At 46.1% G+C, this 16594-nt stretch overlaps 1 protein-coding gene across 1 annotated transcript in view; it reads right to left on the bottom strand.

Moving 5' to 3' along the window:
* Positions 1–16594, bottom strand: part of VWA3A (von Willebrand factor A domain containing 3A) — a 167385-nt gene that overhangs the window by 95075 nt on the left and 55716 nt on the right. The window contains 5 exon segments of the mRNA XM_078860424.1: positions 2258–2361; positions 5406–5547; positions 6963–7094; positions 13361–13426; positions 15433–15541. Coding sequence (XP_078716550.1) covers positions 2258–2361; positions 5406–5547; positions 6963–7094; positions 13361–13426; positions 15433–15541 — 553 coding nt within the window.

The following is a 16594-nucleotide window of genomic DNA, read 5'->3' as shown; positions in this document are numbered from 1 at the left end:
TCGGCCGTATGGAGGCGTCCATTAATTTGACAGGCACGATCGCATCTCTATTCAATAATGAGTGCGCTTCTCACTTCAACATCTAGTATTGCTTTTATTGCATGCATGTACGTCTGTTGAACGTCTTTCGCACCATACATAGCCAACTGCGCTAATCGGAGGTGTGGGGGAAGGAAAGCAATACTAAACACAAAATGGTGTTTTGAAAGTAATTTGTTTTGTCAATGTAGATGATTTAAAAGTGCGTAGCTCCCAGTGGCTTCCTAATATCGGTAGGAAGAGCATTCCAGACGGCCGCAGAAGAGCATCTGAAAGCACCACACGTCTTGTTTGTGAAGTTTGTTTGCTCCACTGTCTCAAATGGAACATCACATTATCACTTGCATATTAATTTAATATGTTGTAAATAATAAACTAAAAACTAAACTATTAAAAATTTTACCAGGTAGAAACCACTGAGCTATGCTGCTCTTTATCAGATGCGACCTGGCTATCACAAGCCCAACGGAAGTGGCTTATCACGTCGAAATGTATAGCAGCCAAATAATCTCAAGCGCGTGATGTTGATTCTAAATGGGGAGGGAAAAACTGGAGGACCCGGAGAAAATCCACACGACCACGAGGAGAAAAACATGCAAAGTCTAAATATACAGTCGTCAGGGTCATCTCGCCACCGCGGCGCCCTCGTTTATCACACGCACTTTCGAGACACATATTTTGAGCAACGTCTGTTAATGCTGTACGGTATTCATAAAACCATATCTGTCAACCCCTTATAAGGGGCTATCAGTGTCTACCTTATTACAAACCAATTCAGACCTTATTGGTCACCCCGTGCCCTTATAAATCTAAAAGTTCATCATACAAAGCTCCATCACAAGGGAGAAACATTAATAGACAAAAAAATGTTGCCCGTATTGAAACGGCTGTATGCCGTATGGACCTAAAAACTAAATTTCCCTGTACAAGAATACGGGTAAACCGTATGGGTTGACACGTATTTATAAAACTGCTGGAGCAGTGCATCTATTGAGACACACATCGCAAGTATGCCACGTCATCATAACTGTTGATAAACAGCCTCGGGCAGACATTTTAGTCTGAGTCAACCTCGGCGAACTCCGTGCCAGGCCAAATGCCATACAGCAAATGCCACTGTCATGCATAGACAAGAATAGAACCAGGGTGGCTGCAGCAGTAGCAAAGTGGATAACCATAACATCAGGTGACTAAAACATACATGCATATATTAGTTTCTAGAGATATATGTAAACACACATAAGCTCACATACACACGAAAAAACAACCCTAAGGCTTCATCTTCTTGGTTCTTTCGGTAAAGTCACGTAGAAGGGAAATAATAAAATAATAAATATTCTTTTTATTTGTATTACTTTATTATTTCCCTTCTACGTGACTTTACCGAAAGAACCAAGAAGATGAATCCCTGCAATCACGAAAGCTTTAAATCGAAACCCTAAGGCTGTTAGTAAGTAGCACCTATGAAGACCGGCACGGCACACGAGGGGGTGGGTGGCCAGCACCATGCTCGGTCGCCTTTATTTCCCCAGTGGCAATGTTTAAACACCGCACCAGGTCCTCATTTTAGGCTGAGTCGACCTAGAGGAGGCCCAGGACCGGTTCAGATAATCGTCACCGGTGTTGGCCGTGAGCGGGAATCGAACTCGGATCGCCAGGTTCATAGCGCAGCGCGCTAACCACTACACTACCACTCCCCACACAGACACACACACAAGGACACATGCATCTAACAGATGCATCCAATTACTAGGTTTAATTTTCTAAAAATAACTGAGTAAATGATTGCAACTTCACGGTTTCGTGTAAACTGTTATTTTAGAGTGAGAAGTCTTTGGTCGTATGTTTAAGATTGGTGTGACTTGCTGGACATCTGTGAAAAAGAGCTTCATAGCTCATCAGATTCCTCCTCCAGTCGCAATAACGATTCTTGTTCAGGTGTGTGTGTGTACACAGAGTGTCTGAGAAGCGGCTAGGGTGAGGATCGCGTCGTAGTTGGTGTCGAGGGGGGAGATGGGGAGAGGGGGAGATGGGAGACGGGGAGATGGGAGATGGGGGGGGGTACAAAAGATGGCGGGGGAGGGGGAGACGGGGGGGAGGAAGACAAGAGATGGGGGGGGGCGAGGGGGGGAGACGGGGAGACGGGGAGACAGGAGGGGAGACGGGGAGATGTGGGCAGGATGTGACGACTGGGAGACGAAGTGGGGGGGGCGCTCACTGCGTGCACCGTGGCTGTGACACTCTTCTGCAGGATCGGCACGAACCCGTGCCGCGTGGAGAACGCGTTGGGCGCCAGCACCTGGTACAGGCCCAGCTTCTGCCCTGTGGGACAAGAGTCACGGCTTAGGGATTCTCTCCCATCGTCTCTTACCAAGCCCCCTGATAACCTTACTCTGCTTGAAGAAACGCGTTCCCGCTCTTATACGTTACAGCTCTGACAGTGCCGTAACGTATGCTGGCCGCTTGACTTCTTCAAATGTGATGAAAAACACATTACATGTACACAACACACGGTCTCATATTCTATGGATAACATACAACAGCTCAACACACAAACGGTGACATTGAATGTCGTTATATTTCAGACGTCGCCCATGCGGGGTTATGCAAATGTGTGCTGTTGCTGTCGCCAGAGAGTTTTGATGAGTTGGTTGTCAAGAAATTATTATCTGCTAGAGCTGGTTCGCGTCCTCATGCAAAGTGTGTAAATAGCACACATAACAAATCAAGGCGCAGTTAACACATTCCAAATCTTGTTAAGATCCATCGTATTCTGCATAGAGTTATCGTTCTTTGTTCTGTCGCCGTTAAAGCAACGATTAAAAGATAAAATCTGCATCAGTGTCCTATAAAAGTATTGAAGGAATTGCATGGGAGAGAAAATGAATCAGAACTCCTCACTCATCCCATATTAAAAATGAGCCAAACCCTCACAGGCCAGCCAACGGCATGATCGCGACGATTTGACATTTTAGCTTCTTACACGCAGGACGCTTGGCACGTCTGCATGCATCCAATCGATGGCTGCTACGACTGAAGACTGCCCAAACAGAATTCAATTCCGAGGCCAATCTGATTTTTATATCAAGATTTTTTTCAAAATAGCCCATGGATAAATCTTCACTGTGCAGTCGTGACTGTCGCATTATAGCAATTCGTTGTAAGGGCCAGATTCTGCCAAGTCGTCCAGTTACCGGCCAAATGCTGTACGGCCACATTTATCACAGCTAATGAAATGGTGAGGAGTGATTCTTAAATTGGTATCAGTCCAAATTCAATAAAACGATGATTGGATGTGGTTGCTATTGCAACATCTCACAGTTTAACGATGTCAGATATTTGTTGAGTCATGTTCTTTTGTTGCGGAATATTTCTGTGCAGCCCATGAGAGGAGTTGCAATCTGTACACAGGAGGCTGGTACTGTATGTCTGTAACAACTTGTAATTGGTTGGCATGCGTGTCGCGTGCTAAAAAACGCTATGCATTCATCACTAACACCCTGCCTTAATAGAAAGCAAGTATGTATCTAAAATAATAGGCCCTTCTTCATGGCACACAGAGAAGCCCGAGAATGGATAAAAAAAAACAATTATTCTGATAATCAGTTTTAAATTGGAATAAGAATAATTACCTAATAGTAGCTATTGGATAAAAGACAAACCCTTCAATAATCCAAAAAGTATTACCTTACTAAATCAAAGTAAGGTAATAAACATTTGCTTCCACAGCGCCAAAGAGACATAAAGGTCAATTTCAAATTTGAAAAGAGGGTGGCGGCAGATGGCGGTGACTCTCCTCGTGGCTAGGAGGAGTTGACTACCTCGCCTGTTATGCAGAAGGTCGTGGGTTCGATCTCGTCCCTGACACCTGTTGTATATTTGGAGTTTGGGTGTCTCTCTCCCCGCGTAGATTTTTATCCGGGTCCTTGGGGTTTTTTCCTCCACATTTAGAATCAACGTCACGCGTTTAGAGTACTTGGCTGCTATACATTTCCACACTTCCTTGAGCTATCATTTGTGGCCAGGTCCACTTTTGAAAGTATAGCTCAGTGGGCCTTACCTGGTAAAAATATATAGTTTTGAGTGAATTTCCCAGGGCGGACGATGCTTTGGGGTCGCTCGACCCGCAGGGTTCCACTGCTGCTGTGAGCATCACAAACGTGGAACCACGATTCGGGACGGAATCTTTTGATTATCCCACCTCTCTCGACGAGGTGGGACACTATTTCTGGATAAAACAACGACCGGGTCGTTTCTCTCTTAAGAATCTCAGAATGGGTCTTTGACACACACATAGATGTCTACTTTTAACAACGTACACTTCATGTAACGTACATTTTATATTTGTATTCGTGAGGATGGGAAGTCCTATGAAAATTATATTTTATTCCATTTATTTTTGTTATCACAGTTGCTTAGCATACGTGCAAAGGTCCAAAACGTCAAACAGCCAGTAATGAACAGCACTTTTGAAGTTGTAATAGATGAGGGTTAACTCGTTTCTCGAAGTGAGCGAAGTTATGGTAATTGGCAGAAACACGGAATCGGTACCTGATACTCCTCAAATAAAAGTGAGCAAGTCTGATGCCTACGTGTGATGTAGAGGATTTTTATTCACGATGTAAACGATTATAAATGTTTCTAAATTAAAGTTATCGATATTTTGTAGATCTCTAAAATAAATCCGTTTGTGTGGAGGTGCTGGATGGATTGTTGCAGGATCGTGGGAGGTGGCATTAGCTCAGGGAGGCCTTCATCCAGCAGTGGACTGGTCATGGCTGATGATGATGACGATAATGAAAATACTACATATTCTCTGCACACTGAGATAAACATAATGTACATGCATTGTATATGTTGATTAACTGTGAATAACCCAACCAATAATAGGTACTGCATTTTCTCAGATTAACATGATCCATTGCAACTTATATGACCACATTAACCCCCCTCTGGTCTTCACACCTGATAGGCTCACAGTGATGACATCTCATTTACCCCCCACCTCTATTTAAGACCGAAACAGGAGGATGTCTTCACAATTCTGGCTGTCACCTGATGAAGCTGGTTGTTGTTGTAATCACCGGTGAAATGTCACGGTTACTCGAATTGTAAATGTTGTTGTGGGGTTTACTCTCCAACACACAACCGGTGTGGTGCTGAACTAGTAACTAATCCGCGCGCTTTGTTTACATGACAAACCTCACCGATTGGCCGTGTCGGGTGGCGGCGGGTTTAACGACACATTTATCACTTACGCGATCTAACCACGCCACATTTTGCAACTGCGCCACAAGATCATCCCGAAGGTAGGTTTCGCTTCGAGAGTCGCGAGAGTCACGCAGAGCCCCCACCCTGTTCCTCACCCTTGAGGCCGTGCCGCTGAAGCCACTGAGCCGAGGTGCTGGGCAGGAAGGTGGCGGCCGGCGCCAGGACGAGGGGACTCTCGTGGCCGGGTGGCCGTGGCAGCGAGCGCGACGCTGGCAGCCGCTCCGCCTCCAGGGAAACCTGCAGCAAAGCGGTGCCCTCTCCACGCTCAAATCAATTCCGCGCAAAATCGATCCATGGCAAGAAATAAAAAAGTATACACCGTCGTCGTGGCTCAAAGCCGTCGGTGCGTGTAGCGTAGCTTAGCGTGGGGTGGCAGCCAGGCAGGCGAGGAAGGTGCCTTTCCCACCACCCCCCCCAGTCCCACCGGTGGCCAAAGCTACGAGCTGAGGGGGGGCCCTCTTTGACGACCACCACCGGTGAGATTTGTTCTCAACAACAGTGTCAAAAATTTAATTTACATTGGACGTTTTATTTGAATTTAATTATAGAGCTGTAACGTTAATATTGCAAAGAGGTACTACTACTGCTACGGAGCTGTAGCGGCTGTATTTTGCGAGAAACGGGAGTGCCCCCTGCGGCGTTAAATATTCGAGACCGTCAGCTTAATGACGATGAATTTGGGGCAAGAGGAGGCCGCAATGTATAATAGCCTCTAGGTGCGAAGTGACAAATGTACAGGCGCACCTCGCTTTATTGTGCTTCATCAGATCTCAAGATAAATGTCGCATCTCAAGATTCTCAACGTAGCAAGAGAATAAGATTGGATGAATAATCACGTACGTACAACATTTACAATCTGATTGGCTTATCATCATCTGTAACTCCCGCTTTTTGCATGTGAACTTAGCGAGTCAGTCGGCGTAATTAAACTTTTCTATTTATTTACGGGCATCATTTAGTTAGGCATACTGTAGCTGCATTGCGCGTTGAATATAGTGTAGTTTAAACATGTTTTAAGGCTTTTATATGCATTCGTAGGTGAAAAAAAAGCATGTGACTTGCTTTATTGATATTTTCGGTTTATTGCGGTGCTCTGGTCCCTAAGGAGCAATTATACAGAGGTACGCCTGTATGTATGTTCAACTTCATTCACACCCCGCTGATCTGATGTCGTTACGACTGCGCCACTGCATTGATGCCACCACACGTCGCTACCAACACTCTCTACCCTCTGCCAGATCCCATGGCTGCTCAGCAGTCGGCACACAGCCTCCACAATATCCCCTGACAGCCTCCCATCATCTCCAATGCCTGTCTCGCGTCCCACCAAACGCTACCGTACATACGTGTATATATGTTGAACTTCACGATACAAGTTTGTGAAAACGAGGGGGGGCATAGATGTATGGGAATAGTACAGTAGAACAATGGATTTTACTGTGATGCCCTCTGATGACAATGCTGTTCCACATCGGACCTACAGCACCCATGTGTGGTGGTCACCCAATCAAGCACGATCCAGCCTGAACCCTGCGAAGCTTCTGAGATCCTATGAGACTGGGTGCATTCTGGGTGATCTGGTCACAGTGAGAGTGCATCATTTTAAGGATCCTTCAGCAGGCGTTCTCAGACCTCGTAATAGTGGCACTCACCTGTTGCATGATGCTAACGATGGTCTCTCCCAGAATCCCTTTCCGCATCTCTCTAATCTTGCCCAGGATGTCCATCGCAGTCTGCAACTCCTGCACGAGCAACTTAATGTCTGTGCTGCTGTACATCGCCTCCTGTTGAAGCAGAATCGATGCGGTGCATGCACGCGGCACACGCTGAGCGTTTCTCTCTTGCTTGCAAAAAACGAACATGGTGAGTGTTTTTTATTTGGTGAGACCGCATTTGGCAGTGGGGTTAGATCGCATAATTATAAATGTGTCATTAAACACCGCCACCGCCATCCGACGCAGCCAATTAGTGAGGTTTGTCAGGTCAACTAAACGTGGCCAATCTGTTACTAATTCAGCACTAACCAGTTGTATGTTGAAGAGTAAATCCACTATAACATTGACAATTCGATTAACCGTGACGTTTCGCCAGTAATTACAACCAGCCTCATCAGGCGACAGCCAAAGTTGTGGATAAATCCTCCTCTTGTTTCGGTCTAAGATAGAGGGGGGATAAATGTGATGTCGTCGATGTGAGCCAATCAGGTGCAAAAAGCAGAGGGGGGGCGGGGGGGAGTTAATGTAGTTATATAAATTCTAATGGATCTCTATTATTAGTTGGGTTATTCATACTCGAATTGTAAATGTTGTAGTGGGTTTACTCTCCAACACACAACCCGTTCGTGCTGAACTAGTAATGAATTGGCATGTTTTGTTTAAGTGACAAACGTTACTTATTAGCTGTGTCGGGTGGTGGTGGGTATAACGACATGTTCATATTTACGCGATCTAACCCAAAAACAACTCTATTATTACTGATATTTATAGCAGTTGATGTGTCGGGTCGGGCAGTGGTCCTTCATCACTCGCTGTGGGTATTAGACTTGATGCCTTGCAGACTTTATGATGCCTTGTAATAGGTGTTGTCTGTGGTCTCTGAACATCTTAACATGTCCTGTTTTATTTCCAAAAAGGGTAAAGCCTATAATTATTATTGTTTCACCATTGTGATACTGGCAAAAAAGGTCCCATAGATATCCAGTTCTGTAAAAAAAATATTCAGAGCCTGCCTTTAACACCAAAACCAAACTTTTTGCAGCAAATAAAAAAACCCTTATAAATAGACCAAGGCTTCATCATCTAGTCTATGGAACCCTTTTTTCCAGTATCAAGATGATGAAAAAAATAATAGGCTTTATCCTTTCCGGCTTCAATCCAGGAGGTGTGAAGATGTTCACACACCAAATAGGCACACCTATTTTGCAAGACATCAAATCCACATTGCGGCTGACTGTGGTGTAAGCCAATCAGTTTAAAGGACAACACGTACATTAGCGATGCATGTTTGTTCACATTTTTTACGACTTGATGCCTTGCAATAGGTGTGTCTATTTGGTGATTGAACATCATAACACCTCCTGTATTATTGCTGGAAAGGATGAAGCTTATTATTTGTATTATTATAATCTTCATCTAGTGTCTGTATATAAGGATAACCAGGCTATCCTTGAAGGCACACCAAAATTATTCTCCCTGTATTTTATATTCTGTATATATTTTTTTACACGTAAGAACGTGCAATGGTAAATGGACATGTTGGCGGTACACCGGTGCAGCATAACAACACACTGGTCCTCATAAAGCAGTCTTACGATGTCGCTGTTGCCCCCTGAGTGAGCTGCAGGACTCTCCGTCAGACGTTGCCACATTGAGATTCAGCAGCCGTTTTTCCCATTCGAACGCGTGGCGGTGACACCACCACCACGAGTCGTAATCATTTGATGCCACGGTCCGCCCAAGAAATAATTCCGGAAATGAATCAAGGAATGACCATCAGACCAAGTCGAGGGCACGAGGAGTCAAATCTTTTGCCTTTGGAACATGGAGCCAGCCAATCATCAGCAGGACTGGGTGCTACTATATGGCAAAAGGTCGTGTGAAGCTTCATGTTACAGCCGGTCATGTAAACATTCGTCTTGCCACCGCTTCGGCATCACGAGAACCGATGTTGACACAGTAGGGGGTTGTGAATCGCGGGAAAATTAATATTTATTGCAACAACAACAAAAAGGTATTCCACGCACCACTGCCGGTGTACCACCAAATGAGTTAAAATGGAACTTTGACGTTTTGGAATTTACCAATGGATTTTTTGTGTTGGGACCGGTGAGCACAAGAGCTGTTTGTGAGCAGAGCCCGAGTGCTGGGGAACGCAGCAGTGTAAGGCGATGATAAGCCACTTTGTTGAGCTACTATCGTTTGTGGCCAGGTTGCTTCTGAAAAATAAGTTGATAACTCAGCGGGCTTTGCCTCCAGGATGAGAGATGGCTTAGTTGTATTTGTATGTGTTGGGTGATTTGTTTACATTTCTTGTACTCTGCACTATTGTAATGTTTATAAATATTCTTAGGTTTTTTCGGTAAAGTCACGTAGGTAAAACATCAAAATTAATAAAAATAAAATAAAATAAAGATCACGACGTTTCGGAGGCAACACAAGTCTCCGTCATCAGGTGGGACCGTCACAGCCAGATTAGCTGCATCAAGTGAGACAATGATTCAAGATGTAATCCCTTAAAAGCGAGTTGAGGGGGGAGGAGAGGGGGGGGGGGGAGCTCATCAGAATGTGGTAGCCAATGAATGGAACGTATCGGGAGGGAGGGGGGCGGGGCCAAAAGGGTGGGCGACGGCGTGGAAGCGATTGTGCGCAAGCGACAAACTGCTGCACACGCCAACGCATTGGACAGAGAGGGGGGAGGGGGAGGCCTGATACACATGATAGAAAAGAACGAAAATGCCCATGTTTATACCAATGCTGGCTGAACAATGAAGAGATTACTGTTAAACACTGGGGATGTTAACACTCGGTAAAGTAAAGTAAAATAGTGCCTGTCAGATAAGATGGTCCAAAAAAGTGTAATTAAGTCTTTTTTGCGTGGTTAATAACATCTTTCCAATGATTACTAAGTTTGTACCCATCATCACGGTTGAAATTATGTCTGTGTTTGTATATTTGTATGGCTTCGTGTACAAACCTTTGATGGTAGCCAGGAGGTTTGCAGAGAACCTTGGTCTCGGAAAAGACAATTTCATGAGAGCCCACCGAGTTGTAGCAATGATCGGCAACGGCCGAAGAATCAGTTCTGCCGTGTTTCAGATCTGACTTGTGCTCGCGGACACGATCAGCAACATGACGTTTCGTTTCTCCAATGTAGCAATCACCACAAATGCAACTCAATTTGTAGACTCCAGGATACTGTAAGTCAGGAACGACATCCTTCACAGATGGAATCAGATCACGGATTTTATGCACTGTACTGAATCGGACTTGGATCTTATGTTTGTTTAGAATTTTGGAGATCTTTTTGGTCACGCCTGCTATGTATGGTAACGTGATAGTTTTGGTTGGAGTTTCATGTGGCTGTTTCTGTGTGGTGGGAGAGACAGCTTGGCGGATAGTACGGTCAGAGTATCCGTTCATCCTGAGGGCCCGATGTACATGTCTTAATTCACCGGTCAGGTGGTGTTGGTCAGAAATGCCATGGGCTCTGTGGTATAGCGTTTTGATGAGAGAATTCTTTTGAGATGGGTGGTGGTGGGAATCCGGTTTCAAGTAGGAATCTGTGTGGGTGGCTTTCCTGTAGACAGAATGTCCCAAGGATCCGTCAGGCCTCCTCTCAAACAGAATATCCAAGAATGGTAGTTTACCGTCTTTCTCCACTTCCATGGTGAATCTGATGGATGGGTGTCTAGAATTGATGTGGTCCAAGAAGTGGTTCAGTGCTGGGAGGCCATGTGGCCAGATGACGAAAGTGTCGTCCACATACCTCTTCCACAAGGAAGGACGCAGGGTGGATGTCTGGATGGCGTCTGATTCAAACTTTTCCATGAACATGTTGGCTATAACTGGTGACAAGGGGGAGCCCATAGGGGTACCCTCATTCTGTTTGTAGAAGGTGCCATTCCAGGTAAAATAGAGACACATCCATGCGGATGTAGCAAGAGTGAAATAGCTACTATTCTTAAGAATGCTAAGAAACCCACTAGTAACATCAGCAAAAACGAACGCTCTGAACTCGCGGACCTAAAAAAGAGAGATGATATAGTCATCCTCTCGGCAGACAAGGGCAATGCCACGGTCATCATGGATAAAGATTCATACAACAACAAAATCCTGGACCTTCTTAATGATGGGAGTTACTCCAAAATTAAAAACGATCCTACTAAAAGCCTAACGACGAAAACCAACAGTATCATCACGAGTTCGACTTCCCTAATCGAACCAAGCAAACGTCCCTCTCTAAAACCATCGGCGGCTAGACCTCCCAGACTCTATGGTCTTCCCAAAATCCATAAGGAAGGCACCCCGCTACGACCCATCGTGTCGACGATAAACTCTCCTACGTACAAACTAGCCCGTTTTCTATCAGATACTCTGCTCCCCTTCACAGGCAAGACCTCTTCGGCAGTACTCAACTCAACCCAATTAGTCTCTATGGTTAAGGACATGGTACTATCTCCTGATGACATCCTCGTCAGCTTTGATGTAGTATCTTTGTTTACCAAAGTCCCAGTACCGGACACCCTAACAATAATTGAGGACTTAGTCCAACATGGATTGAATTCTGATGTACCTGCGCTGGTTAGGCATTGCCTCACCAACACCTATTTTACCTGGAATGGCACCTTCTACAAACAGAATGAGGGTACCCCTATGGGCTCCCCCTTGTCACCAGTTATAGCCAACATGTTCATGGAAAAGTTTGAATCAGACGCCATCCAGACATCCACCCTGCGTCCTTCCTTGTGGAAGAGGTATGTGGACGACACTTTCGTCATCTGGCCACATGGCCTCCCAGCACTGAACCACTTCTTGGACCACATCAATTCTAGACACCCATCCATCAGATTCACCATGGAAGTGGAGAAAGACGGTAAACTACCATTCTTGGATATTCTGTTTGAGAGGAGGCCTGACGGATCCTTGGGACATTCTGTCTACAGGAAAGCCACCCACACAGATTCCTACTTGAAACCGGATTCCCACCACCACCCATCTCAAAAGAATTCTCTCATCAAAACGCTATACCACAGAGCCCATGGCATTTCTGACCAACACCACCTGACCGGTGAATTAAGACATGTACATCGGGCCCTCAGGATGAACGGATACTCTGACCGTACTATCCGCCAAGCTGTCTCTCCCACCACACAGAAACAGCCACATGAAACTCCGACCAAAACTATCACGTTACCATACATAGCAGGCGTGACCAAAAAGATCTCCAAAATTCTAAACAAACATAAGATCCAAGTCCGATTCAGTACAGTGCATAAAATCCGTGATCTGATTCCATCTGTGAAGGATGTCGTTCCTGACTTACAGTATCCTGGAGTCTACAAATTGAGTTGCATTTGTGGTGATTGCTACATTGGAGAAACGAAACGTCATGTTGCTGATCGTGTCCGCGAGCACAAGTCAGATCTGAAACACGGCAGAACTGATTCTTCGGCCGTTGCCGATCATTGCTACAACTCGGTGGGCTCTCATGAAATTGTCTTTTCCGAGACCAAGGTTCTCTGCAAACCTCCTGGCTACCATCAAAGGTTTGTACACGAAGCCATACAAATATACAAACACAGACATAATTTCAACCGTGATGATGGGTACAAACTTAGTAATCATTGGAAAGATGTTATTAACCACGCAAAAAAGACTTAATTACACTTTTTTGGACCATCTTATCTGACAGGCACTATTTTACTTTACTTTACCGAGTGTTAACATCCCCAGTGTTTAACAGTAATCTCTTCATTGTTCAGCCAGCATTGGTATAAACATGGGCATTTTCGTTCTTTTCTATCATGTGTATCAGGCCTCCCCCTCCCCCCCTCTCTGTCCAATGCGTTGGCGTGTGCAGCAGTTTGTCGCTTGCGCACAATCGCTTCCACGCCGTCGCCCACCCTTTTGGCCCCGCCCCCCTCCCTCCCGATACGTTCCATTCATTGGCTACCACATTCTGATGAGCTCCCCCCCCCCCTCTCCTCCCCCCTCAACTCGCTTTTAAGGGATTACATCTTGAATCATTGCCTCACTTGATGCAGCTAATCTGGCTGTGACGGTCCCACCTGATGACGGAGACTTGTGTTGCCTCCGAAACGTCGTGATCTTTATTTTATTTTTATTAATTTTGATGTTTTACCTACGTGACTTTACCGAAAAAACCTAAGAATATGAATCCTTGCAGTCACGAAAGCTTCAAATCTAGAATTATGTTTATAAATAGTTTGTTGTAACGTTCTGACCCTGTGCCCCTACTGGACATCTGTGAAAAAAAGCATTATAGCTCATCGGATTCCTCCAGCATAAATAAATGTTTTTATTCTGATCACCTGACTGCCAGAACTGTAACAGTGGTACCGGCCTCCCGTCATCTTGGCCAATCGTCCCAGCAGCGTCTGCAAGCAAATCATCGCGAGTGTTAGGTTTGAAAAAACGCGAGACGTAACTCGGTCCGCTCTTGACGCTTAAAAATCACGCCACCCCTTCTGGATCGCAGCAGCGGCCTCACTCCACGCCACAAGCACAAAGGAATGCGAGAGGTGGAAGCGAGAGTCTGTACTGCGACTGACATCAAAGAGAATCATCTAATGCAGGACACTTCGACCGTCGAACTTCCCAGCTTCAACCTTCCACGCCGCCAATGGTCGAACATCGACAGAATCGGGACCGGGCGCATGGCGGATGCGACCAGCCGATGCACAAATGGCACCGTCAAAGATTTGGCGGCCTGCAAGCGGTGCGGCCATGAATCTCAAACCATCGACCGCCATCGTAAACACTCCGCCGCTGCTGCTGGCTTCACTCCTTTAAAGGAGGAATGGACGAGATCCACTCTTGCATCTGAACAGGAAACTGAGTGGATAGCAACATCTACAATTACATCTATTAATCTGCCACTATTAATCCATACGAAAGAAGAAGAGTTTAAATTGATAGTGGCGACGATGCAAATACCGGTTTATGAATTATTAATTGCACTTCATCTAATCCGTGTGTCTCTCCATGTTAGGAAATGTATATGTGTCGTAATTATCTAACCTTATAAAGATGTATATATAGCACCTAATTCCGAGGTGCTTTACAAGGCGCTATAGAACGATTATAAAATTTTACCTAAGATGATCGTGGTTGAAATAAATATAGGGTTTATTAAAAGTCGGGGTGTAGTTATGGTGACAGGAGAACAGGTGGGAGTGGTTAAGGGAGGGTTGGGGTAGTAATAGGGGTAGTGATAGGGGTTGGGGTAGTGATAGGGTTTGGGGTAGTGATAGGGGTTGGGGTAGCGATAGGGGTAGTGATGGAGGCTGGGTAAGTGAGAGGGGTTGGGGTAGTGATAGGCGTTGGGGTAGTGATAGGGGTTGTGGTAGTGATAGGGGTTGGGGTAGTAATAGGAGTTGGGGCAGTGATAGGGGTTGGGGTAGTGATAGGGGTAGTTATAGGGGTTGGTGTAGTGATAGGGGTTGGGGTAGTAATAGGGGTTGGGGTAGTGATAGGGGTTGGGGTAGTGATAGGGGTTGGGGTAGTGATAGGGGTTGGGGTAGTGATAGGGGTAGTGATGGAGGCTGGGTAAGTGAGAGGGGTTGGGGTAGTGATAGGCGTTGGGGTAGTGATAGGGGTTGTGGTAGTGATAGGGGTTGGGGTTGGGGTAGTGATAGGGGTTGGGGTAGTGATAGGGGTAGTGATGGAGGCTGGGTAAGTGAGAGGGGTTGGGGTAGTGATAGGCGTTGGGGTAGTGATAGGGGTTGTGGTAGTGATAGGGGTTGGGGTAGTGATAGGAGTTGGGACAGTGATAGGGGTTGGGGTAGTGATAGGGGTAGTTATAGGGGTTGGTGTAGTGATAGGGGTTGGGGTAGTAATAGGGGTTGGGGTAGTGATAGGGGTAGTGATAGGGGTTGGGGTAGTAATAGGGGTAGTGATAGGGGTGGGGTAGTAATAGGAGTTGGGGTAGTGATAGGGGTAGTGATAGGGGTTAGGGTAGTGATAGGGGTTGAGGTAGTGATAGGGGTTGGGGTAGTGATAGGGGTTGGGGTAGTGATAGGGGTTGTTGTAGTGATAGGGGTTGGGGTAGTGATAGGGGTTGGGGTAGTGATAGGAGTAGGGGCAGGCCTGGTCATAGCTGGGGGGCAGGGAGTAGCAGTAGCAGCAGGATGATGATGCTGGGCTAGGGTAAAAGCGATGGGGGTTGTTTAAAGGGAGAAACGGAAGCAGGTTAGATAACACTGCGTCATTTTGGAAGCAACTGGTGTTTGACACCAGTAGCCATCAGTGTGTGACAAGACCATGCGATAGTTCCTTGAGGCTACGGCGTGGAAGAGTGACCGGGCGAGCGGACGAGCGACCGAGCGTGCAAGTGACTGAGCGACTGAGTGGACGAGCGTGCGAGCGAGCGAGCATGCGGCACCTGGGCGTCGTGGCTGCTGCAGTCGAAGGCCACCGTGTGAAAGGGCAGACTCCTGCCCAGCAGACTCTCCTCCACGTAGCCACACACCAGCTCGGGACTCTGGTCAGGGCTGCCAAAATAAGTAATATTTAAAAAACCTTTTTAAAAACACACTTTAATTAAATGTACCGTACTAGTAATGGAAGAACTCCACGACTCCAGGAAGTGGCCACGAAGCTTGCCATAACATAAGGGACCATGGTGATTTACAGCCCAGTTGAGCGTGGACAATTAGACCCAAGCCGAAACATAACACAATATATATTTTTTTATTTTTAATGATAGAATATAGTATTGTCATCAATATGACATAAGTATACCAAGATTGCAGTCGATACCACATTGGGAAGTGGGTAAAAATTGAGTTGCCAGATTTGAGGATACAACTGACAGTGAAGAAAAAGCGTGTAATAAGCCGTTCGTAGCCGTGGCAAAAAGGGAGAGTGAGAAATAGTTTTGTGATGCTGCTGCTGCTGCGCTGCATTCGCGTTGGCAGTGGTGCACAAGCACAATCAACACAAAAACAAACCAACACGTCCGTCAAAAAACACTGCGGCCTTAAATGGAAATATATATAGTCGGTGACGTTTTAAGCAGGAGGTCCTTAATCACAAATATGTTGAGGTGCAAATGACGACGCAGAGGCAGGTCTTCAGGTAAGGGCTTGCGCCGGTTATTTATTAAGGGTTTAGATCACTTCCCCAAGGGTAGGGGTCCTATACTGGGTCCTTCACACGACCCTTCACTCGATCTGTTCTTAGCTCGGCTAGCTCCAGAGCTCTCTCCCTCGAGTCGGATCGGGGGTTCAGCCAACACCGACCGACCGAGAAGAGTAGCACCTGCTATGACGACTGCCGGCTTCTCTCCGGACTCCTTGAGCTCTACCCCTGCCTGGCTCTTCGACCGTTCTCTATCCCGGGCTCCCGCAGTGACCCCGCTTTCGTCACGGGGTCCCCCTTAGGTACCTAGAGGAGACATGACGTCATCGCCCTGCCCAGCGCACATGACGTCACGTCCAAAGACATCATCGCACTGGACAGCGCGCATGACGTCCCGTCCCCAAATTACTCCTCTACACATAAATCTAATTAAATTAAAAAGTAAATATTTGTAAGCTGTGAGG

The sequence above is a fragment of the Lampetra fluviatilis genome, chromosome 1, assembly GCF_964198595.1.
Source record: "Lampetra fluviatilis chromosome 1, kcLamFluv1.1, whole genome shotgun sequence".
NCBI classification, from domain to species: Eukaryota; Metazoa; Chordata; class Hyperoartia; order Petromyzontiformes; family Petromyzontidae; genus Lampetra; species Lampetra fluviatilis.
The sequence above is the reverse complement of the archived record's forward strand: the minus strand, read 5'-3'. Positions and strand labels throughout refer to the sequence as shown.